Here is a 24,949-nt window from a genome sequence, read left to right as displayed (position 1 = left end):
CAGAGATACACGTCCCGAAACCAATCACAAAATAGCAAATTTAATGTTTACAGAGATCCCATAGAAAGTCACAAACCGGAATCCCCCTCTAACCAATGCTGTCAGACCAATGCCCTGCTCCTGCCCTCATTCCTGACAGACACAAGGAATACACTAATGAGCCAAACCTCACATTCAAACACAGAGTCTTGCAAAACCTCAGATCTGACATCTACAGTTGTGCCAAACCACCACACCCCCTCTCTCCAAACCCCAGTTCACCCTCCGCAGTGCTGCAAAATTAAAGTACTTCCCCACTGCCAAACTCCAGCACCATTCGTAGACATTAACCCATTTACAATAAACAAATTAATCACTGTGTTAAAATAGTGAACAGAGAAATGTTATACAAATGGGATAAGCACTTATCCACTAATATTACCAACAGTGGTTTCTAGGTTTATATCTTTGAGTGGGCGATTGTCTGTTAATTTATGTACGAGAGAGAATGTAGTGTCCGGGAATGAGTTTGAATATTTGTAAATGCCTGCTTATACAGATGGTCATTGTATTCTTGAATAACTGACTGAGAAAAATTATACATTCATATGCTGGGCATAAAATATGATTTAGAGAAAGAAAAAGTGGAGGCGAAGATTTTATTTAATTCAGAATCATGTTCATTTTCAGATTACTGTGCTAAAAATAAAGAAATAATGACCTTTGTGTATTCTGCAATTTAGAAAATAAATTATCAGTAAATACGTTATGATTTTAATACTGCAATCACAACACTTTTGAAATTTCACTACTAAATTGGAATTCAAATTACAAAAATAAATGACCTTGGCTGTATGTTTATAATTTGTTCCTTTACAATATTCATGAAGATGATGTGATAAACATTTTCAAAATAAATTATGCTCATTAAGTGCTATGAAGCTGACTTTGCTGAGTCATAGACTGTAGTGCTTCTATAGTCTGAAGAAGTTAAAGGGACACTCCTGCTCTTCCTGGCTCCTTAGAAAATTGGCCGCAGCATGCACAGCACATGCTGCTGTCAGTCATGAACCCATTTTGGAAAGGGGCCTGAATTAGGTCCTTAATTAGCATAAAGAATGGGACTAATGCCAGGTTCAGGTGAGCGGCCTGGCAACTACAGGACTCCCTAACCAATAGGGCGTGTGGCGCACTCCTGGCATAGGCTGAATGCCATTTAACCCTTCACTGGAAAAACGGGCGCTGCACAAACAAATTTCTAGGCCAGAAAGTTCTGAAAGGCAACAGTTTATAAATCTTGGCAAGAACCTTCAAATGTACCTGGAAATCATTTATAAATTATTTATTTAACGTTATAAAATAGAGAACCTTAAAATGCAATACACATAGTACATCATCGGTATTTACAAATAAGCCTTTCGGATTTTGATCCAACAGCTACGGGGTAAAGAAATGTAACTGCTGTCAAGTATTTTGTATTTCAAACTACATCACTGTAATGATCAATGATAGTAGTTATAAGAATCATTTTGCAATATAGTGCCTATAGTGCAGCATGTGGCTTTTAATAGTCGGGATTCCTATTGCATAACACAAAATTTAGCAAAAACAGTCCCATGATTGCAATGTTAGGAATGTCACATTCCCAGCAAAAGACTTTCTGGCATTTGACTGGCATTTTCACTCGGCTTTGCCTAGAGGACATAGTTTATCATGCTTAGCCAGGTTATTAAGAAGAGAGATGAAAACTGTCCAGCGTTCATAACAAATTTAGCAAAAGATATACGGCATTGTCTTGCAAAGAATGATCGGGGTCGATTTTAATCTCCACAGGTTTCGGTTGTGGGGGGGGGGGGGGGCGAGGAGAGCGCCTAAGTTTGTGGCCCAGGGTGCTTTAATTCCTGGGCTTCATCTGCATGCCGTTGAAATGGGGTGAAAGTGGCAGTTGATGGTGGGCAGGAGTGGAAGTTCAGATAGCCAGAGGCTGCCGGCCACCACCAGAGGAAGGCTCACTGGTCAACAGGGGAGAGGGTTTCAGTATGGTCACGGGTGAGAGAAGGGGGAGAGACTGGGGAGGGGGAGGCCGCCACTTTCTTTTTGGAGCCTGGAAGAGCACTCCTGCTCCTCCTGGCCCCATAAAGCAAAGTTTTACATTTCCCTTGGAGGGCCTCCGTCCATCTTGACAGCTACTGACCTGCCTTCACTTGGCACGTAAGCCACCGCAGCTTTCCCACTCAGGCCAGGGTTAAAATGCATTCAGGGTCCTATTGATGTAATGGGACCCCAATTTGCTTAAAATTATGAGGCTCCGGCGTGCATCGACCGGGAGTCTCAGCCATCTAACTGCAGTGAGCAGTTAAAATGGTGGCTAACAGGATTCCAGCAGGAATGGGGCAGTAAGGCTGAATGTGCCATTTTAAAACCCCTCCCTGCCTCATTCCCACCAGGCAGGGTAGGTTAAAATTCCCCTCATCATGTCTGATTATTCAGCACTAAAGTTGATTTAGACTGGACAGAATTTGTCTCTCTAGAGACAGTGCAAAGTAATTTTTTAATATTTACTTATCAGGAGGACTTGGTCAGATTTTCCAGTAGCTGATTCTTCCAGGTGTTTGAGTAGATTGGAGGATACATGTAGCACATCATCAGTATTTCCAAACAAGCCTTCCAGATCTAGATCTGGTATCTACAGGGAAAAGAAATGTGATTGCTGTAAAAGTGTTTTGTATTTCAAATTACATCACAGTTATTGATGGTTACGGACAGTGGTTGATGTGGCTTGAATATCATAATGGAATAAAAGAGAGACCTAAAAAAACTGAATCCTGGAAATCTGAAATAAAAACAGAAAACACTGGGAATGCTGGTTTGTCAGCGCCTGGTGAAGAAAAATAAGTTAACGCTTCTAGTGGGACCCTTCTTTGGAATTCCTAAACTTCATCAGGGTTCTGATGGATTATCCCACCTGAAATGTTAAAGTGATTTTTCTCTTTTGAAGAATGATTTGAATAACACTGTACACTTTGCACATTTTCCGTTTTTATGCATCGGAATAAAATTCTTGGGGCTGAAACTTCATTTTATACAGTAAATGTGAGAGAGGTCGGCTTTTTGTCGATAATCATGAATTGCTAACGAAAACATAGTAATACAGCAAATTCAAATGTATAATTTCAATGAACAAGATTTCATTAGGTACCGGCCGGTGCGAACTGGGCTCAGGGAACAGTTCCCGTGCTGGAACAGGGAGGCCTGAGGCCCACCCGATATTGGGCCTCATTTGCATGAGACCGGCTAACTGCCAAAGGAATTTTAATGGGCAATGTCACCTCTCTCAATCCACACTACTTATATTTAAATGTAAAAATTTTACATAACAGGAGGGCACGACATGAAGCAATGACTAGAAACATTGCATATCATAGGAAGAAACAATAGTTAAATTGTATGGGGGAGGAGACAGTCTGTTTTTGAGACTGCAGAGATTGAAGGAGGTAAGCAGGACTATATTAATCACATATTCTATGATTTACATAATATATTATAGGCTGAGGTAGCCACCACATCAACCTCCAAAGCCAACTACTCATCTGGTGCAAGGGGTACTAGGCCAGGAGTACTGGGCCAGACAGCTGATACTGTCATGTGTCCTGTTAGTTCTTTTTGTATGAAGCACATTACAGTATTTGGGTAGAAATCATATGGTATTCCTGAATCTTAAGGTATGGCTGGTGCTAATGGGGCGAGGCTTGATATAGCAATGGCATTGAACATGTGGCAAGATGGATATTTCCATCAAGTAAATATTTTGTCTATTAGAGCCTGCCTGATGACGCTTGCTGAGCAAGCTGTTAGCTTTCCAGTTATTCTTTTTCACATAGTTAGGTCATCTTCTGTCTTTGGTTGCTGTTGCTTTTCCTCTCCTGCTTGCTCCATGGCTGTGCTACATTGTAGGGCAAAATTGTGAAAGACAATTATCATCACAGCCACTGTTCCTACCCTGGAAGTGATTTCTAACTCTGGCTGCAGGAGGGTACATAATTCTGTAAAATCATAAGGGCAGAAATTGCTTGCAAAATAATGGTGAGCTCAACAACGTTCTCCGTTGTTAGTGGCAAAATCAAGGAGCAAGTTCCAGCGTTCACACATGAGCAGTGAAACACGGAAATCCGGAACTTGCTCCTTCCGGTTTGCTGGTGATATGACAGCTTTGAATTAAAGGTATATCGATGGCTGCAATCAGTGAAATCATTGAAAAAGCGGCAACTTGCTCATCTGCCCAGCTGGAAAGTAACTAATTATGCCACAAAACAGGTACACTTAAAAATACCAGGTCTAAACTAAGTTTTAACAGCACGGTAAGTCTTAATGACTGCCAAACAACTAAAAATTAACTTATAAAAATTGGAGTCTCATTACAACTTATTTTAATTGTTTTTGGTCATTATTTTTTACTTTTCCCTTCTGTCTCTTTTATTTAATTTGAGTATTTCTTAACCTATCTTTTTTCGCTGTCTATAACAGTTCTTGCATTGATTTTAATGTTGTATCTTTCAATTCCTGGTTCTCATGTTGGAAGCCTGCAGACTCAGTTTCGCAGCGTGTCAAAAATGATGCACTCTGATTGGTCGAGGGGAGAAAGCGATCCTCTCACTTCTCCCATGGGTCCTAGCTGGAGCTAACGCTGGGCTCTTCCTATTAGAGGAAGTGCGCCCAGAAAAGACCGCGGTAAGTTAGTGGGTTAGTATAAATCCATGGAGTGGCGACCACTGTTGGTTCACCACTCCGAGCAGTTTCTGGGCCATAGTCTTTCAGAAATCATCATGCAGGTGTCTACGGACATGTCCTGGTACAATAGCCTGGCCCTGCACAAATGGTTGGCAACATAAGGCTGGGTCCTAATGGAGCATTAAGATGGAAATGCATCAGTTTGGCACGCCTCCTGTGATCCTCCTCCAGAACCAGCAGATAGAGATGAATCCCGTAAGAATACCCATAGCTTTTCTCAAAGGAGAATACAAAGATGGTTTGTTTGGGAAGGATGGCAGATGCAGCACAGCTTTAAGAAGTGGTCAGTAAAGGACCATTTTTCTAAATGGTACAAAGCTTCGCCTCGATATCAAGAAATTATAATGGATGAAAAATCATGGTGCACATGCCTGCAACTTGCTAATATGCATTCCCAGCAGATGAGACTCCATACCAGGAGCGTGCCTTCAGAAAATCAGTCTTTAAGACTTCAGGAAGTTTCATTACCTTCCTTTCTCTCACAATAACAATATAACAGAGAAGTGGTCAATTGCAAACAATGGCACAAAAAAACAGCCATGTATTTTTAAGAGCAAGGACCCATTTGAAGGAAAGAGGCCTCCTATACAGCACTGGTTTTGTATGGGTGCCGAGTGTAAAGAGCCCTATACAAGCACTTCAAATGCATTATTGGGAGCTCATTACGCAGAATGACATAAAAATTCCAAAATGGGAACAGGCTGTTTGGCCCAACAAGTCCGTGTTGGTGCTTATCCTTCACACGAGCAGAAAATTGGATGGGTTCCATAAAAAGTGGGCTTACCGTACCGCCCAGGGTGTAGTTGAAAATTACTCTGAGTGCTTCGCATAGGGCTAATGATGAGAAACCATGAATAGGCAGCAATAAAAAATGGCACAGGAAGAATTTGGCAGGGCCAGAAGTGAGTAACTGCTAAACCATAGTGAATAGGGTATCAACATTATCAAAGAATATTTATCTCCTTCCTTCTTCCTTCCTTCCTCCCCCCACCTCACTCCCTCAAAGTATGAGAGTGATAGCAAGAAGTAGCAGGAGGAGATAAAACTGAGTAACTCTTAAATAAATCACAGAACAAAGCAATGAAAGTATCTGAGCTTTATGTTGTGGGTAGAACATCAGAGAATAAATGAAGACACCTAGATAGTCGCTGGAACTTTCACCTTCGACAGGGGACCATGCACATTTTGCCCTACCATGACCTCCCAAACTATTTGATTTTGAGCGAAGTGACCATGTGAAATCTGAACAAGCTAGAGCTGTCTATGTTCTATTCCCACTGTGATTGTTGAAATGAAATGAGTTCTAAGCTATTACTACAGTTGTATTACATTCCATTCTTGGGACAATATACAACCTTTAATGTATTAAGACAAAAATTCTGCCTCTATTTTTGAATTCAGGTCCAAGGTCTGGAAGTGTTATAGAGGGCTGGATATTATCTCGGAGCCGGGAAGAGAGCGTGGGGGAGGGTTTTAGGACAGGAAACCCGGAAGTAAAGGTTTCCCACACGTCATGACGATTTTGACGGTAGGACGTCTTTAAATTTTTTAAAAACTGGTTTCACACCCGACAGCCAGCTAGTTTGACAGACTGGATGGTGGGGGGAGGGGTTGGGGAGAGATCAGGGTCTTTGGGGTTTGGATGGCGGGGGTCATCGTGGGGGGTTGGGTGAAGTCGGACATAGTGGGGGAGGGGGAAGTCGGACATTGTAGGGGGGGGCGTTGGGGCACATTGGACATCGCGGCGAGTTATCGGCCAATCACGGGATGTTTAAAAGGTAAGCTTGGTGGGCCGCGGGGAAGCACTCCAGCTCCTCCTGGCCCACAAGCTGTGCAATAAAGACACTTACCTCATGGATCTGGACCTGCTCACCTCCTTTTACCTGCTGGGATTCCCGCAGCCCAGGAAACCCGTGCTGGAGGCATTAAATTCTAATGTCTGTTAAATGCAATTTAAAATCGTCTCACGAGCATCTGATAATCATTTAAATTGCTCCGATAAGTACCGACCCTCCTTTACTAAATATCGAGCTGCCTCTGGCGAGCAGGTTATTCCCACCCAGGCAAACGCGCCTCTGTTAAACCCGGAAGTGGATGCGTTGGAGCCGGGATGTGGTCGCGCTTCAAAATTTCGATTATTTTAACTTCCCACCCGACCCCAATGCACCTGTTCTTGGCGGTTAAAATTCCTCCCATAGCCTGTCACCAATTTTTTTCTCAAATCATACATACTTTCTAAAAGGTGTTACCTGTTTGGATTGTAAATGGTTCCGAATATCTGTTGCACACAACTGTAGTAAAGTGAGATAGCGCTTTTCTGTTGCAACCAGTTCTTCAATAGCTTTCATTTGTTTTTGCTCCATTTTACTGGCTGATGTGAATTTGCTATTAAGCTCCTCATAATGAGATGAATCATCCATGGTAGCTATGCCTGTGGGGGACACAATTAGAATTACTACAGTTATGCTGATTAGATGCCTGTCAGTGGCCCATTGGCTTATCTAGCCATAAAGAATTGAAAATAAGGTCTCAAGGTTGAATTTAAATACAGCTCTTATGTAACCTGATCTTGTTTTGTAAATCACAATTTCCAGTAAACCTGAAATCTAATTCTAGAAATCTAATCCAGGTCCTTATATTGCCCCTTACAATATGATTCCTAAAGTGATCTATGTCGATCAGAATGTGACCCCCTCCCCAGTCACATTTGCCTAGCTAATACATAACAACAACATAAACAGTCTGTTTGTTTGCTGCAGGCCACCGTGGAATGTTCGAGTCTAATATTGCTTCATGAGACATCCTATTTATCAGTGTCTCTATTCAGCCTGTATTTTAAGCCAACCACTAATAATTTCTTGCTACATACATACCTTTTCAACATATTTCAGTTTTCTCAATATAAATTGTTCTTTTAATTCACGGTAAATGCTTCATGTTGTGTGACTCTCCCTGCTTCTGGAGCATTGACAGAAATCACAAGCTGGCTCACAGAAGTTGCTGCCAAAGCAACATCTGCAGCTGTGATCTCATTGGCTAATTTTAACACCGCTATTCAGAACCAGGAGATTGCAAAAACAAACGTCAGAGTTGCTTTAAAGCAGAAAAAAAAAATTCACATTTAATTTTTATGATCTCATAATTCAGTACAGTCTGGACAATGATTGTGAAGAATTCCATTTTTTGTGTGTGTGTGTTTGTGGTTGTTCTGATGCACCACGTGCTTTTGTGCCATGGTTCTCAAGGTATTATTTTATTTGATGATCACCAAACAAATATGCAAAAAGTAATTTGTAATCATGAATTGAATCTCAGCTCAGTAAAAACAATAAGGGAACTTCCTTCCTGAGTTAATATAATTAAAAATGTCAGGACATATGAATGCTTTTTCTACCATTCTCTATTATTGCCTCACATGTCATGTACCATAACTAATAGAGGTTGGACTAGAATTGAGAATAGGATAGATGCATTGTTTGTATATTGCATAATTCCACAAAATGTACCAGGAATATAATTCTCCAGCACCACAAAATGCAGTAGATTCTTCACATAGAAGCTATTGTATTCTACTGTGCAGGAAAAAGCAGTGTGGAATGTGACCCCAGCCCACAATCAGTACCACAGTGTCACATTGTCTTTATGCTTTCCCAGTCATCTATGGCCTGCAGACCGTCACAAAAGTGTCTCCAACTTGCTCTATTTATTGTACATAAACCAATTTGAACAAATTGGAATATGCAAGAGAAACCATTGTGTTTGCTAATAAATTTTATTGACTTTAGCCCAGTTATTCCTACAAAACAAGTAGTGTGCTGGATATTCTCCTTCCACAGTGACATAAATGCTATTCACACACAGCCTAAGGGATCTCTGTATCCCTCTGTGGATATAAACAGAACATTTGTATTAGCAGCAACATAAAGTAGGAAATGAGAAAAGGCTAATCACCCATCAAGCACACCTCTTCCACAGATCATTAGCCTTATCTTGGGTTCCACAACTTGCAGAGTTTTCCAAAAGCTTAAAAAATGACACCTCATCCTGAGATGCTGTTAAGGAAAGGGCAACTAGGTACTGGTAGAGGTCAGGCCATGTGGGCTGTCCATCTTTGTGGCCAGGAAATGGAGCTTGACACTGTGGAAATCAAGAAAAAGGGGAATTTTTTTTTTCAGTAATTCTTACACCATTGTATGCTGGTCCCTATAGAGAGAGTGGGCAGTTGACTCACTTCTACCTATGGAAGGAATGAACACACAAAGACATGTAATACGTTTGTAATATTCTTCCTGAAACATGACATCCCACTACTTAGAGAAACTTGGTAAAACAAGATATTTGTACATGCCATTAGTCAGACAATAGTCAAGAGTATTATGTACAGTTCTGGGCACCCAATTATAGGAAGGTGATTAGACCCAAGGGAAAGAAAGATTATATTTATGAAGAAAGGCTCAAAAAAATAATGCTTTAATCTTTGGAATGGGGAAGGTTAAGGGAGGCCCCAATAGAGGTTTTCAAAATTATGAAAGGTTTTGAAAGGGTAAATAGTGAAAGATTAGTTCCATTGGTTGGTGAATCAGTAAAAGGGGGCACAGGATGAGGATTTTCAAAAGGGAATTGGATAAGTAGTTGAAGGGAAAAAGTTTGCAGGGCTCCGGGGAAAAGGCGGGGGAGTGGGACTAGCCGGATTGCTCTTGCAAAGAGCTAGCACGGACTTGATGGGCCAAATGGCTTCCTTCCATGCTGTAACCACTCCTATGATTCTATAATCACTAGAAGAACTAAAGAAGTTAAAATTTATTTTTATTTACACAGAGGGTCAGTAGGGTGCAGAATGTTTACGATAAGTGTAGATGCTATAACATAATTTAAAATGGAATTGGATAGGCATTTGAAAAAGAAGAATATAAAAGGATATGGGGAAGTTCAGGGAAATGGGATTAAAGTAGATATTTCCAGTTGAAGAGCTAGCATTGATGCAAGAATGATGGGCTAAGTGGCTGCGTCGATGCTGTAATTTCTTTGATTCTTATCAAGGTCACAAATGACACCTTATGTGACCATGGTAAATTTTCCCTCCTCATTCTTCTCGACCTGTCTGCAGCCTTTGACACAGTTGACCACACCATCCTCCTCCAACGCCTCTCCTCTGTCGTCCAGCTGGGTGGGACTGCCCTCACCTGGTTCCATTCCTATCTATCCAGTCATAGCCAGAGAATCACCTGTAATGGCTTCTCTTCCCACTCCTGCACCGTTACCTCTGGAGACCCCCAAGGATCTATCCTTGGCCTCATCCTATTTCTCATCTACATGCTGCCCCTCGGCGACACCATCTGAAAACACAATGTCAGGTTCCGCACCTATGCTTACGACACCCAGCTCTACCTCACATAGCCTCTCTCGACCCCTCCACTGCCTCTGATTTGTAACACTGCTTGATCGACATCCATTACTGGATGAGCAAAAATTTCCTCCAACTAAATATTGGGAAGACTGAAATCATTGTCTTCGGTCCCCACCACGTACTCCATTCCCTAGCCACCAACTCCATCCCTCTCATTGGCCACTGTCTGAAGCTGAGCCATACCGTTTGCAACTTTGGTGTCCTATTTGACTCTGAGATGAGCTCCCCACCCCATATCTGCCTACTTCCATCTCCGTATCATTACCCATCTCCATCTCAGCCTCAGCTCATCTGCTGCTGAAACCCTCATCCATGCCTTTGTTACCTCTAGACTTGACCATTCCAATGCTCTTCTGGCCGACCTCCCATCTTTCACCCTCCATAAATTTTAGCTCATCCAAAACTCTGCAGCCCATATCCTAACTCGCACCAAGTCTCGTTCACCCATCACCCCTGTGCTCGCTGACCTACGTTGGCTCCCAATCCAGCAACGCCTCAATTTTAAAATTCTCATCCTTGTTTGCAAATCCCTCCATGGCCTCTCCCTTCCCTATGGCTCTAACCTCCTCCAGCTCTACAACCCTCCGAGATCTCTGCGCTCCTCCAATTCTGGCCTATTGTGCATCCCCAAATTTAATCGCTGCACCATTGGCGACCATGCCTTCAGCTGCCTAGACCCTAAGCTTTGGAATTCCCTCCCTAAACCTCTTTGGCTCTCTACCTCTCTCTCCTCCTTTAAGACTCTCCTTAAAATCTTTTGGCCATCTGTCCTAATATCTCCTTATGTGGCATGGTGTCAAATTTTGTTTGATATTGCTCCTGTGAAACGACTTGGGATGTTTTACTACATCGAAGCCGTTATACAAATGCAATTTGTTGTTGTTGTTTCGTCCTCAGTGCTTGGCATCAAGTTTTTTGCTCAAGGAATGCGTATTGGAAAATCAAGCCCATGGTTTTCTATCCTTGCATTTTTTATAGCCTGGAGCATTAAGGACAAAAACTTACAATTATGATGTCCAGAAGCGTAATGGTGAACATCAGCAATTGAAAATAAAAAGTCTAAGGATAAAACAAAGAAATAACTTGTATTTATATAAAGCCTTATCATGTCACTTAGAGAAATCTCACATCCAATGACTTACTTCAAAGTATAGTCACCATTGATATGTAGGTGAACAACGAAATTGGCTAAGTGACAGGAAACAGAGAGTAGTGGTGAATGGTTGTTTTTTGGACTGGAGGGAGGTGTACAGTGGTGTTCCCCAGGGGTCGGTGCTGGGACCACTGCTTTTCTTGATATATATTAATGACTTGGACTTGGGTGTACAGGGCACAATTTCAAAATTTGCAGATGACACAAAACTTGGAAGTGTAGTGTACAGTGAGGAGGATAGTGATAGACTTCAAGAGGACATAGACAGGCTGATGGAATGGGCGGACGCATGGCAGATGAAATTTAACGCAGAAAAATGCGAAGTGATACATTTTGGTAAGAAGAACGAAGAGAGACGATATAAACTAAAGGATACAATTATAAAGTGGGTGCAGGAATAGAGAGACCTGGGGGTATATGTGCACAAATCGCTAAAGGTGGCAGGGCAGGTTGAGAAAGTGGTTAAAAAAGCATATGGGATCCTGGGCTTTATAAATAGAGGCATAGAGTACAAAAGCAAGGAAGTTATGATGAACCTTTATAAAACACTAGTTCGGCCATAACTGGAGTATTGTGTGCAATTCTGGGCACCGCACTTTAGGAAGAATGTGAAGGCCTTAGAGAAGGTGCAGAAAAGATTTACTAGAATGGTTCCAGGGATAAGGGATTTCAGTTACGTGGACAGACTGGAGAAGCTGTGGTAATTCTCCTTAGAGCAGAGAATGTTGAGAGGAGATTAGTTCGAGGTGTTCAAAATCATGAGGAGTCTAGACAGAGTACATAGAGAGAAGCCCTTTCCATTGGCAGAAGGGTCGAGAACCAGAGGACATAGATTTAAGGTGATTGGCAAAAAAAAAACGAAGGCGACATGAGGAAAAACTTTTTTATGCAGTGAGTGGTTATGATCTGGAATGCATTGCCTGAAAGGATGGTGGAGGTGGATAAAATCATGGCTTTCAAAAGGGAATTGGATAAGTACTTGAAAGAAAAAAATTTGCAGGGCTACAGGGAAAGGGCGTGGGACTAGCTGGATTGCTCTTGCAGAAAGCCGGCACGGGCTCGACGGGCCGAATGGCCTCCTTCTGTGCCGTAACCATTCTATGATTCCATGATTCTAACACGACAGTTTATTTTGCATATGGCATAGTCTCATAAGAAATAGTCAGACAAATGATCCATCAGTCTTTCATAATTTTGAGAATCTCTAGTGGGCCCTCTCTTAACCTTGATGGTGTTAGTTGAGGGCAGAATGATGGTCAGAAAAACTCCCTGATCCTCTTTAAATACAGCTGTAGGATCTTTAAAACACCTGAACAGAGAAACAAAGCCTTGGTTTAATGCACTAGTTAGGAGGCACAGTAAGTTCTGTGGCTGGAAACAGGAAGTTACAAAGGGACATAGACTGTGGGCAAAACTATGACAAATGGAGTTCAACATGGGGTCATTCATTTTGGATCCCAGAAAGACAAATTAGAATATTTTCTTCGTGGGGAGAGGCAGAGCTGTGGAGGAGAAATGGGATTTAGGTATGCAAGCTAGTGCACAGGTACAAAAAGTAATCAAAAAGGCTAATGGAATGTTGGCCTTTATCTCAAGGGGTTGGAATTCGAAGGCACAGAGCCCTGGTCAGATCCCATCTGGAGTACTGTGTTCAATTTTGGGTATCAAACCGCAGGAAGGATATATTGGCCTTGGAGAGGGTACAGTGCAGATTCATCAGAATGATGCAAGGCCTTAAAGGGTTAAATTATGAGGATAGGTTGCATAAGCGTGGTTTGTATTTACTTGAGTTTAGAAGGTTGAGGGATGACCTAATCAAGGTCTTTGAAATGGCAACAGAGTTTGATAGGACAGGTACAAAGAAACTATTTCTTCTGGTGGGGTATCCAAAACAAGTGTGCATAATCTTAAAATTAGAGCTAGGCCATTTAGGAGTGACATCAGGAAGCACTTTTTCACACAAAGGGTAATGGAAATCTAGAACTTTCTCACCCAAAAGGCTGTTAGTGCGAGGTCAATTGAAATGTTCAAGACTGAGATCGATAGATCTTTGTTAGGTATGGGTATCAAGTGATATGGAGCAAAGGTAGATAAATGGAGTTGAGGTACAGATCAGCAATGATCTAATTGAATGCCGGAACAGGTTCGAGGGGCAAAATGTCCTCATCCGGTTCCTATTTTTCACCCAAAGGATGTCACTACTCACAATGCAACAGCCTCTCAGTATTGTACTGAAATGTCAGTCTAGGTTATGTAATAATAACAAAGTTCTGTCAAGGTAAAGAAATCTAGAGCTGTATTTAAACAGTGGACCCCAGTCATCCTAAGCACAAGTACATCCTTTCATCCTGCCCTTCGACTATCAAACTTTCACCTCCCCACTGCATTCCCTCTTGTTCCATCTCATGTGATGTATCTGTCATGGCTATATTGAGGGGTACACCCATGCCCTGTGATAACTCACAATCCCTATCTTTGTGAAGTTCAGTATTCCCAGTCCCTGCTTGAAACCTCTGTACTCCCATATCCTCTGTTGCGCACATGTCCTGGGACTGACTCTATGGCCTGCTCGCAGTAATGCTCTAATAACTCCAACCAAATATCAATTCAGGTTGTCGTCTTGGAAAGGTTAGATGAAGACACCATGTTCATGGGAAGAGGGAGGTCAAAGGCAATCTATTACTCATTGAAAAATAATACATTTTCTCAAAGGTTTGAAATGTTCATTTTCTGATCTGTTTTATTTATACCCTGATTGCAGCTACCTTGATTCCTCATTTTGTACTCACTACAGGTTGTTCTACATTCAGTACTATCTGCAACAATATGTACTGCTCCCTGTGCTGCATGACACCAGTCCTGGTCACACTAGTCACTCCGGTACTTCTGGGATTTGTAGCTCAGCTCCACATACTGGTAGAGATACGAGCTGGCTTGACACTGGTGAAGCAATGTAGAGAGGAATGATAGCTGCAGAGCAACTGCTTTTGATTACTTATTTTGCAAATGCTGCCAATGCTGGTGTGCTGGTATGAGATTTCAATATTTACTCTCAAGAATGTGACAAAAGAATCTGACCTGTGAAACCAATGCCTTGTATGTGAGGCTTAATTGAACTAGTGTCCATCAGTCAGTCACATGGCTACGTGTTCCATTAAGTGGAGTGCTCATTCATTTGTTTTAGAAGAAAATGATCAGGGTACAAAAAATGAAAAAGGTAATCTTCAGGGATATTACCTGAAAATTACCTGAAGCAGAAAAAACCCAGTTGAGCTCTGATGCTCCATTAATAAGTTGCAGTGATTGTAAACCTCGTATCTTAAGAATGTGCAAACCAGAACAGATAGATCTGCATAGGAAAATAACAAAAGGTCATTAAACCAGCACTTCTCCATGCAAGGGTCACATAGTGTAAATGGAATTTTTGGGTTAATGTGCTGAGCTCAACAAAAGGAAACTTCTGTATTTTAGTATTATTTAGAGAAAGAAGCGGTATTTTTCTCTGTACTTTTACTTGCCTAGATGTTGGCATCAAGAACTCTATAGTCAAGTGCAGCATCAGCTATATATAGCATAAAGATCCCTCTACTGATGACTGATTAGTACAGTGGAATAACATGATTTCCCTCAACCCCTAGGCTCCTGTCCTGAAACCATCCCAGAGTCTCCCATTATCAACATCTTGGGGGTCACCATTGACCAAAAGCTTAACTGAACCAATCATATCAACACCATTTGAAATCAAGAACAAGGCAGAGGCTGGCTCACCCCCTGGCTCACAGCCTCTCCACTATCTACAACACTTAAGACAAGAGTGTGATGGAAAATCCACCACTTACCTGGATGGGTGCAGCCGCAATAACATTGAAGAAGTTCGATTTCATCTATGATAGAGCAGTTTGTTTGATCGGTGCTCCTGGACTCAGTATCCACCCCCTCCATCACTGGAGTGCTGTGGCTGCATTATGTATGATCTACAGGAGCAACTCACCCAGGTTACTTCAACAGCACCTCCCTGCCTTGCAACCTTTACCTCCAAGAAAGGCAAGAGCAGCAATTTCATACGAGCAGCATCTCTTCCAGGCAACATACCATCCAGATTGGACCTATGTCACCATTCCTTCATTGTTGCTGGGTCAATATCTTGAAATTCCTTATCTAAAACCATTAGAGGATCATCATCATCACAAGGACCACATTGATTCAGGGAGAAAACCCACCACCACCTTCTCAAGGCACCCATGGAAGAGCAATAAATTCAGACGTGCTAGATTTGCCCACATCCCCAGAACAAATAAAAAAAATAATGGAATGAAAGTCTCCTTTCACTGCCAGCTGCAAGTATCTTGCATGAAACGTGCAAACAATATCATCATGCCTGCTCTTGTCTATAACAATGAGACAATTGCAAATATTCAATGACAGTGTATCAGCTTACTTTGGATTTGGTCATCACTGTAAACTTCCAGCTTCTTAATTTTCCCTTTGATCTTGTATTATTGGTGAGAAGGCCAGTACAAGACACCAATTCCAAAACTTAGAAATATTCCTAGCAGCCCAGAAACCGTTTATCAACTGAACCAAATAACAACAAACTAAATGGACAGCTTCTCGGGAAGAACCACCCAATGCCCAGTCCTGTGCAATCTGGAAAAGTATTTGGATGGGTTCAGACCATGGAACTAGCATTAGGGACATAGGCCATTCAGCTCCTTGAGCCTGTTCTGCCATTCAATTAGATCATGGCTGATCTGTATCTTAACTCCATTTACTCACCTTAATTCCGTAACCCTTTATACCCTTGCCTAACAAAAATCTATCAATCTCAGTTTTGAAATTTTCAATTGACCTCACTTCAACAGCTTTTCGGGGGAGAGAGTTCCAGATTTCCACCCTTTATGTGAAGAAGTGCTTCCTGACATCACTCCTGAATGGCCTGGCTCTAATTTTAAGTCCTTGTTCTGGACTCCTCCACTAGAGAGAATAGTTTACCTCTATCTACCCTATCAAATCCTTTAATCATCTTAAACACCTCAACCAGATCACCTCTTACTCTTCTATACTCAAGGGACTACAAGCTTAGTCTACGCAACCTGTCCTCATAATTTAACCCTTTCAGCCCCAGTATCATTCTGGTGAATCTGTGCTACACCTCCTCCAAGGCCAATATATCCTTCCTGAGGTGCAGTGCCCAGAACTGAACGCAGTACTCTAAATGGGGTCAAACCAGAGCTTTATATAACTGTAACTAAGCTTTGGAGCCACTGAAATATAAAAGGGTGATTTGACTGGGTTTTGCACCTATATTAAGAAGTGCAAAATGCAGGAAATTTGAGCACTGATTCACAACAGAGATGTGCCACTCCCCAACTTCAATTGATTTTCCTGCTTACCTCTGCGTTACGAGTGCCTGAAATAAGTGCAGCCGTTTAAATGACATGTATATAGAGGTTACCTAACATCACTACCATCTGCAATGAGAATTCCTGCCTTTCAGCTGGTCACAGGTCAGGAGCCAGGCCCACACCTAAAAACAGAGCACAGGCTTTCTGCAGGTGGCGTTTCTGAAGCATAGTTTTTGGAAGTTATCCAGAGAGTACTGGCAAGGCATTTTGCTGATTTTGCTGTGTTTGAAGGTAAGTGATGGTGGAGCTAGATTTGGCTGACTGGGGTGGGGGGTTGGGTGGGGAAAATTCCAGATTTGGCTGACTTGGTAGGAAGGGAACTGAGCTGGAAATTGGGGATTGCTGACTTACCTAGTCTGAAAGCCCAGCTGTGAACTGCACAGACTTGCAGGCCGAACGTGGAGGCCGAAGAAGATGACAGAAGTTCCTGGGAGCAAAATGGAGACAGTCCTCCAAAGTTGCCTCAAAATGATTGGTGGAGGTGGGGGTTATGATCCCCCACTGGATCCATCACTGAAAATGAGCACCTCAAAAATCTGAATCAATCCTTAGCCAAGGGTGGCTAATGTAATAGAATATATTTCCAAAAAATCTACGTCACTTGCAATTACCTCGACTTCACATTGTCTTGGATTACTTTCAATGTTTGTCATATATTCCCATTAAGTACAGGGTACATTTACAGCCGTACCCTAGAAGTATTCCTGCACTCACATCTTTGCATGCATTCAGGCCAAAGCAATCGTTCCATCTAATGTAGCTGCATGATGGATGTACATGTTATCACACCTAATGTGGGCTCCATGATGACACCATATATCTTTCCGACAATTGCTACCTCTCACTTCTTGTCCTCTGCTTGCAAGAGAACAGAGCTTGTAACAAAAGAGAAAGAATGTACATAGGAGGGGCAATGTATTAATCTTTGGCCACCTACCCCATATGAGGAAGAAGAAAAACAACAACAACAACTTGCATTTATATATCACCTTTAACGTAGTAAAACATCCCAAGGCGACTCACAGGAGCGTTTATCAAACAAAATTTGACACCGAGCCACATAAGGGGATATTGGGACAGGCAACCAAAAGCTTAGTCAAAGAGGTAGGTTTTAAGGAGCATCTTAAAGGAGGAGAGAGAGGTAGAGAGGCAGAGAGGTTTAGGGATGGAATTCCAGAGCTTAGAGCCTAGGCAGCTGAAGGCACGGCCGCCAATGGTGGAGCGATTAAAATTGGGGCTGCGCAATAGGCCAGAATTGGAAGAGAGTAGAGATCTCGGAGGGTTGTAGAGCTGGAAGAGGTTACAGCGATAGGGAGGGGCAAGGCCATGGAGAGATTTGAAAGCAAAGATGAGAATTTTAAAATTGAGGCAGAGCCAATGTAGGTCAGTGAGCACAGGCATGATGGCGATAGAGGAGTCTGGGATGGAAGGGGGCAGGATTGGCCCCAGTTTAGGTTGCATGCTAACTATTTCTCCTGCTCTTTCTTCTCATCGTCTCTCATTCATTTGCTGATGACAAATTATACATTGAAACACTTTACCATGTCACTTCCACAACTGGAAACTACACACAAAAGCTTCTCTGAAGGACACTGTTGGAACATTTCCCCCTTCCCTATCTCTAAATGTGCCAAAGAAAGCCAAGCCAGGTTGCAGTGACCCAGGTCTGATAGCACTTCACAACACAGACTATCACGCATTCAATCCCGCCAATGTGCTACCCAGATACATCCACCTTGGGATATTTAAAAAATGAAATAGAGAGGAGTGCATTAGAGATGAGAGCACAAGTGAAAAAGAACAGCTGGTAATGGCAGTGGAGGAGCATAAATGTGCTATCTGGACAGTTAGATCAAGTTACTCCTTGGCTGATGAACATGGGGATCTGGCCCTCACAGGACCTGATTTTAAAGGAAGGCTGATCTCTGAGCATTGTGCATTGGTGCAATAATTAGGGACCATTCATTTCATGGAGGTGTCCACTAACTATATATACACAGCCTTGAATTTTTTTATTTATTCTCGGGATGTGAGAAACGTTGGCAAAGCCACATTTATTGCCCACCCCTAGTTGCCCTGAAAAGGTTGTGGTTGGCCACCTTCTTGAACTGCTAAAGTTTTTGTGGTGATGATGCTCCCACAATTAAAGGAAATGTGAGATATGTCCAAGTCAGGATGGTGTGTGGCTTGCAGAGGGTCTTGGAGGTAATGGTGTCCCCATGATATTGCTGCTCTTGTGCTTCTTGGTGGTAGAGGTCACAGGGTTAGGAGATACTGTTGAAGTAAGTTGGTAAGTTGCTGCAGTACATCCTGTAGACAGTACATAAGGCAGCTACAGTAGACTGGTAATGGAGAGAGTGGATATTAGAGGCCAGTAGCAGGGATGTTGATCAAATGGACTACCAGTCCTGGATGGTGTTCAGCTTCTTGAATGGTATTGCAGCTGCACCCATTCAGGTGAGTGGTGATTATTGCATCACATTCCTGATTTGTGCCTTGTAGATGGTGGAGAGGCTTTGAGCAGTCAGGATGTGAGCCATTTGTTGCAGAGTACCCAGCCTCCGCCCTGCTCTTATAAAAAGAAAAGAAAGACTTGCATTTATATAGAGTCTTTCAAGTCCTCAGGACGTTGCAAAGCACTTTACTGCCAATGAAGTACTTTTGAAGTGTAGTCACTGTTGTAAAGTAGGAAACATGGCAGCCAGTTTGTACACAGCAAACTCCCACCATCAGCAATGTGATAATCTGTTTTGATGATGTTGATTGAGGGATAAATATTGGCCAGGACACCAGGGAGAACTCCCCTGCTCTTCTTCAAAATATTGTCATGGGATATTTTACATCCACCTTAGAGGGCAGAAGCGGCCTCAGTTTAACATCCCATCTGAAAAATGGCACCTCCAACGGGGCAGCACTCCCTCAGTATTACACTGAAATGTCAGCCTAGATTTTGTGCTCAAGACTCTGGAGTGGAACTTGAACCCAGAACCTCCTGACTCAAAGGCGAGAGTGCCACCAATTGTGCAACAGCTGACACCTGTAGCTATGGGGGGGAGGGGCGAAGATTTTAACGCCTGACGAAACCAGGTGAGTGACCAGTTAAAATACCCCACTTTACAAGTAACAAATTGAAAAATCTAGGCTATTATTTTTATACGATTTCAAAGCAACCCATGGACAACCATGACGTGGAGAAAGCTCATTAATTATGAAAGTGCAAATTTATATTGAAACAATTAATAAAACAAGCGAATTTTAAATAAGCTGCGAAAGTTATGCAGCAGTGTGCTTTGTTGATGAACTAATTCAGTGCACTATGTGATAGAACTCAGATTCAGGCAGATAATTTCTTACACGGTGAGTTCCTAATCTTGGCTAATCATTCAAGAGGAAATGTAAGTCAACCTATATTGAGTAGTTGAGGTGAATAACATAGATGCCTTTAAGGGGAAACTAGATTACTACATGAGGAAGAAAGGAATAGAAGGATATGCAGTTAGGGTTAGATGAAGTAGGGTGGGGGGAAGCTCGTGTGAAGCAAAAACACCAGCATAGACCAGTTGGGCCGAATGGCCTGTTTCTGTGCTGTAAATTCTATGTAATTCTATGTACACCACTTGCGTATATCTGCAAGTAGTTAGAGAAGAACATTGGTAGAGCCCTGGGAGTGGGCTGCCTCCCCAGATAATGTGATGTTTGGTATGAGTATGCTGAAAACAATGGTGAATTAATGAATAAATGGATGTTTTAATAATAAGTAAATAAGGTGTTCAAATAGAACAGTATGACTTTTTGATTTTGCTGCTATGAGATTGAATAGGAAAGAAGAGGATATCCTGCCAGAATTAGAGTGACCTTTGCCTGGTAGGTTTCTCTGGTTACTAAGCAACCAAATTCATTAAACAGAGGGTCAGCTGAATCGGTAAACAATCTGCTGCCTATTTAATCTATTTAAAAAGAGTGTAACACATATCTAAACATTTTTAAATGCATTCTGGTAGCAGTAATCTTATGAAAAGATTTAGACCACAGAGAATGTATTGCATCGAAAATGCAGGTCAATTCAAAGCATGAAAACCAAAATAATGCTTACCGCCTTTAGTAACGTTGATTTCCCAGAAAAGTATAGTGTCTCGGGTTGGGGCATTGCATTCAGATAAAAATGAACCTTGGACTTGAGTGATTCAAGTATAACAGCAAAGTGAAACAACATGTGTGTTGACCACAGCTTTAAATACCACGTTCGTCAGACGTGTGTGTAAAAAAATAATCAAGTGATCTTGTCGAACAGGTTTTTCTCAGTAGTTATCTGAAACTTAATTTGAATGCAGCTATTGTCTGCTTGAAATTGCACAGGACAGACATCTTACATTGCAGACTCATGCTTGACATGGAATCAAAAGAATGAAAGTAAAGAAAGTAAAGGACTCAATTTATGCCTGATTATAGTAAGTAGGATTGTTTCATTGAAATGATGATTGTCATAGCAACATTTTTACAGTACTATAACTGTCCCGATAAACCATGTACAATGTTTATTAAAGTGCTTTGCTCTGTAATTCAAGCACATTTGAGACAACAAATAAAGAAAGAAAATAAAAGTAATATTTTGTGCCTACACCAAAATATGTTGTGCATTTTGACGATGATGATGTACACCTACTTCCCAAATCCCTTGGGTTGTGATCCCAGCGATTACACCGGGATTGCACCCAACAATTACTTCCAATTCCTTCAAATTGGCGTTTGCTGGGTCAGTGGGTGGGCACTTCATCTGCATAGGTCAGATGGGTGCAAGTGTCACTATGGGCACTGACCTGTTTCTGCCTGTCGGAAATTCCAGCACTCGCCCGCTCAGGCTCCCCCCCACCCACCCCCGCCCTCCCAACCCCAGACATGGCATGATATGTCAAAATTATTATTTTTTTATTTAAAATTATTCGGGGGTCAAGGCCCCTCTGCACTATGGGCCAATGCTAAACAATAGGGCAAGATTTAAAAGAATCAGGTTAATTAAATGCTACAAAAGCAACCGAGAAAACAAAATAAAAACACAGAAAATGTGTTGCTCCCAGAGCAAGTCAACACACCTTTGACAAAACTTACTGTGAGGGTCCAGGATGGTTCAAAATGCACCTGCTTTAAACTTACCTACAGCGCTGATATTGTTTCTCTGGAACAAACCATTCAAAATGAGGGGCAAAGAAGCCGTACCCTCAACTGCATCATCAGGAAGGTGAAAAACTGGCCTGCTCAAGCAATAGTGCATCTGCAACTTGCTTGATCCATCTATGTACAGCTGAGTGAGTAATGTTAGTGATGTCCTCAGTGGCAGCCTGCAATTACTTCATAGCATAAAAATTCAGGGTGATGGTGACCTTCACAACCATTGGCAGTGCAATGCCGACAATGGAAGTTTGCTGCAGGGTAGATTGTAGGTTGCAGCATGTGACATATCTCACTGATGCGCCACTTTCACAAGCACTGCTTCTTGGTCAAGTAGAGTTAGGAGTATCTTGGTCCATATATTTGGGAGTGGGATCAGCGTCGGAAGGGTGGGCCATACACCTCCTGTCATGCCTGACCAGTCTATCCTCTCTCTGTTTCTCCTCCACCTTCTTCCTCCAAAAAGCACAGATTCCCAATGGAAATCCCATAGTGGCCTTTGTAGAATAGTTCAGCCAGCAAATTGGAGATAGTAAGATAGACATTGAAGCAGTAGTCAACAGCAAAAAAAACACAAAAGTTTAAAAAAACGGTTACAAAATAGGAAAATCACAGGTAACCATTTAAGATCATTTCTGCCTTCTCCAGTGTCTAGAAATGCCTGTTTTATAGAGGTGTTAATTATAAATATAAATTAAGTGGTAGTGATGAAAAATACATGGTGTGACATCACCACATCGTTATTACCTGATTGAAATACACCTACCTGCATTTCAGCAAACATGTCCACTAACCGGCATCATTTCTACTGAAATATGGGTGGCATCCAGCCCAGTTTTCCACACCTACCTGCCCCATGACTGCCACTAAATCAGTGAAGATACAGAGATAAATCCTGACTTAAAAGCCACTTCCTATTATCCATGTAGGTGTGCTCCTCACCCACTCCTTCCAGCGCAATGTACTACATGCATCCATGTCTTCATTTGTGACCCATAATCTTTAAGAGAGATGTTTACATAAGCTGGCATCACAGATATCTCTAAAAGTCACATGATCTTACGCCAGCCTGTTTTTTGGGTTAACCATCTGCACTATTGTTGACCTCTGAGGGACCTGGGGTGGACAAATGTAAGGAATCTTACAACACCAGGTTATAGTCCAACAAATTTATTTTAAAATCACAAGCTTTCGGAGATTATCCCCTTTGTCAGGTGTACAAGGGGATAATCTCCGAAAGCTTGTGATTTTAAAATAAATTTGTTGGACTATAACCTGGTGTTGTAAGATTCCTTACATCTGAGGGATCTGTAATTCCTCACAGCATTCCTGTATTGTACAAGATGCAACAGGCAACAAAGTAATCATCACATGCCTTCTTAGGAATGTGTTTTGATCTACCATGTGTAAAATCTAAATAATGCAAGCACATCGTGACACTGTGATTTAGTACACTGTTACAATACAATTGGAAATTCGCCCCCTTTGCATAATGGGACTATTACAAATTGTGGTCTGTCATAGACATCTTCTTGGGTTCAGTGGCATCAGTCGTTCCCATAAGCAGCCTGTGTATCTTAATTTTATGAGTATATGCTAAAATGAGTACACTTGCCTTGGCACTTCTCCTGATGCTGCTGAACTTTTTCCTCATTTTCTCCAACATCTGCCTGACCTGGGAGAAAATTTAAACGCCAAGTAATCTCTTCCAAAGCAGCTTGAGCCTTTGATTTCAGAGGGATGTGGCCTGATCCCTGAAGATGGATACTCTCGGGCACTCCTCCTCATCACAATCTTCGATGTATTGGGACGGAATGCTGGAGTCTACGGCCATTGTCATACAAATTGCCAACAGTGTCTTCCAACTCCAAACTCCAAATGAACGGGCATGTTTCTTATAAATGTACACCACTCCTGAAGCAAAGAGTGACATAATAAGCAAAGATAAGAGGAAGGGAAGGAAAAGTTCTAGCAGATGCTGTTCTAAAACCAAAACAAAGCCAAAGCGTTTGGGCCTAGAAATGGGTTTGCATCCAACTTCGAGTGCAAGCCCAGCTGCAAACGCAAACCACCGCGCTGAAACTGATGAGCAAGAGGACCGTGTGAAATTGATCCTCTTGTGTCATCAGGAGACAACCAGCGTGCTGGGGGCATCCAAGAAGTGGTGCGCCAGTTGAAAAGAAGATGATTGGTCAGCGGGGCACCAGTGCAGGAGCAACTGTGAGTCCAGAGGGGAGGAAATTGGGAGAGGGGCGTGCGGTGGGGGGGCGCGCAGAGGCCCGCAGTTTTAATGTAGAGTCAGAAGGCGCACTCCTGCTCCTTCTGGCTCCATATTAAGGTAAGTTTACTTACCTTTTTGGTGGCAGCCTCCAGCAGATGCTTTAATGATCGCTGATTTGGCTGTTATGTGCCTGAGGAAACAAACCGCAGCATGCTCGGCACTCACTGCAATGAGGCACCAACTAATCTTCCAAAATTCCCAAGATTCTAGAATGGTCCCAGCAGATTGGAAGGTAGCAAATGTGACCCTGCTAGTCAAGAAAGGAGGGAGAGAGAAAACAGGGAACTACAGGCCAGTTAGCCTGACATTGGTCGTCGCGAAAATGCTGGAATCCATTACTAAGGAAGTGGTAACAGGGCACTTAGAAAATCATAATATGATTAGGCAAAGTCAACATGGTTTTATGGAAGAGAAATCATTTTTGACAAATTTATTAGAGTTTTTTGAGGATGTAACTAACAGGGGAGATAAAGGGGAACCAGTGGATGTATATTTGGATTTTCAAAAGGCATTTGATAAGGTGCCACATAAAAGATTGCTACACAAGATAAGGGCTCATGGGGTTAGGGGTAACATATTAGCATGGATAGAGGATTGGTTAATGGACAGGAAACAGAGAGTAGGGATAAACGGGTCATTTTCAGGTTGGCAGGCTGTAACTAGTGGGGTGCCACAAGGATCAGAGCTTGGGCCTCAGCTATTTACAACCTACATTAATGACTTAGATGAAGGGACCGAGTGTAATGTATCCAAGTTTGCTGATGATACAA

General features: G+C 42.1%; 1 protein-coding gene across 2 annotated transcripts in view; it reads right to left on the bottom strand.

Annotated features, from left to right (window-relative positions):
* arhgef37 (Rho guanine nucleotide exchange factor (GEF) 37) overlaps nucleotides 1-20,932 on the bottom strand; it is a 97,173-nt gene extending 76,241 nt beyond the window's left edge. Inside the window, exons 1-3 of one of the 2 annotated variants that reach the window (XM_067996394.1) lie at nucleotides 20,826-20,932; nucleotides 7,017-7,198; nucleotides 2,542-2,665 (exon numbers count right to left, since the gene is read on the bottom strand). In XM_067996394.1, the coding sequence (XP_067852495.1) occupies nucleotides 2,542-2,665; nucleotides 7,017-7,187 (295 nt within the window). In that variant the 5' untranslated portion in view covers nucleotides 7,188-7,198; nucleotides 20,826-20,932. Of the gene's footprint in view, nucleotides 1-2,541; nucleotides 2,666-7,016; nucleotides 7,199-7,640; nucleotides 7,728-20,825 lie in introns of those variants that run through there. The other variant, XM_067996395.1, reaches the window with a different exon arrangement.
* Between the last annotated feature and the right edge of the window lie 4,017 nt (nucleotides 20,933-24,949).

This window comes from Heptranchias perlo, chromosome 14, assembly GCF_035084215.1.
Source record: "Heptranchias perlo isolate sHepPer1 chromosome 14, sHepPer1.hap1, whole genome shotgun sequence".
In the NCBI taxonomy this organism is placed as follows: Eukaryota; Metazoa; Chordata; class Chondrichthyes; order Hexanchiformes; family Hexanchidae; genus Heptranchias; species Heptranchias perlo.
Note: the sequence above shows the minus strand (reverse complement) of the source record. Positions and strands in the feature narration are given on the sequence as shown.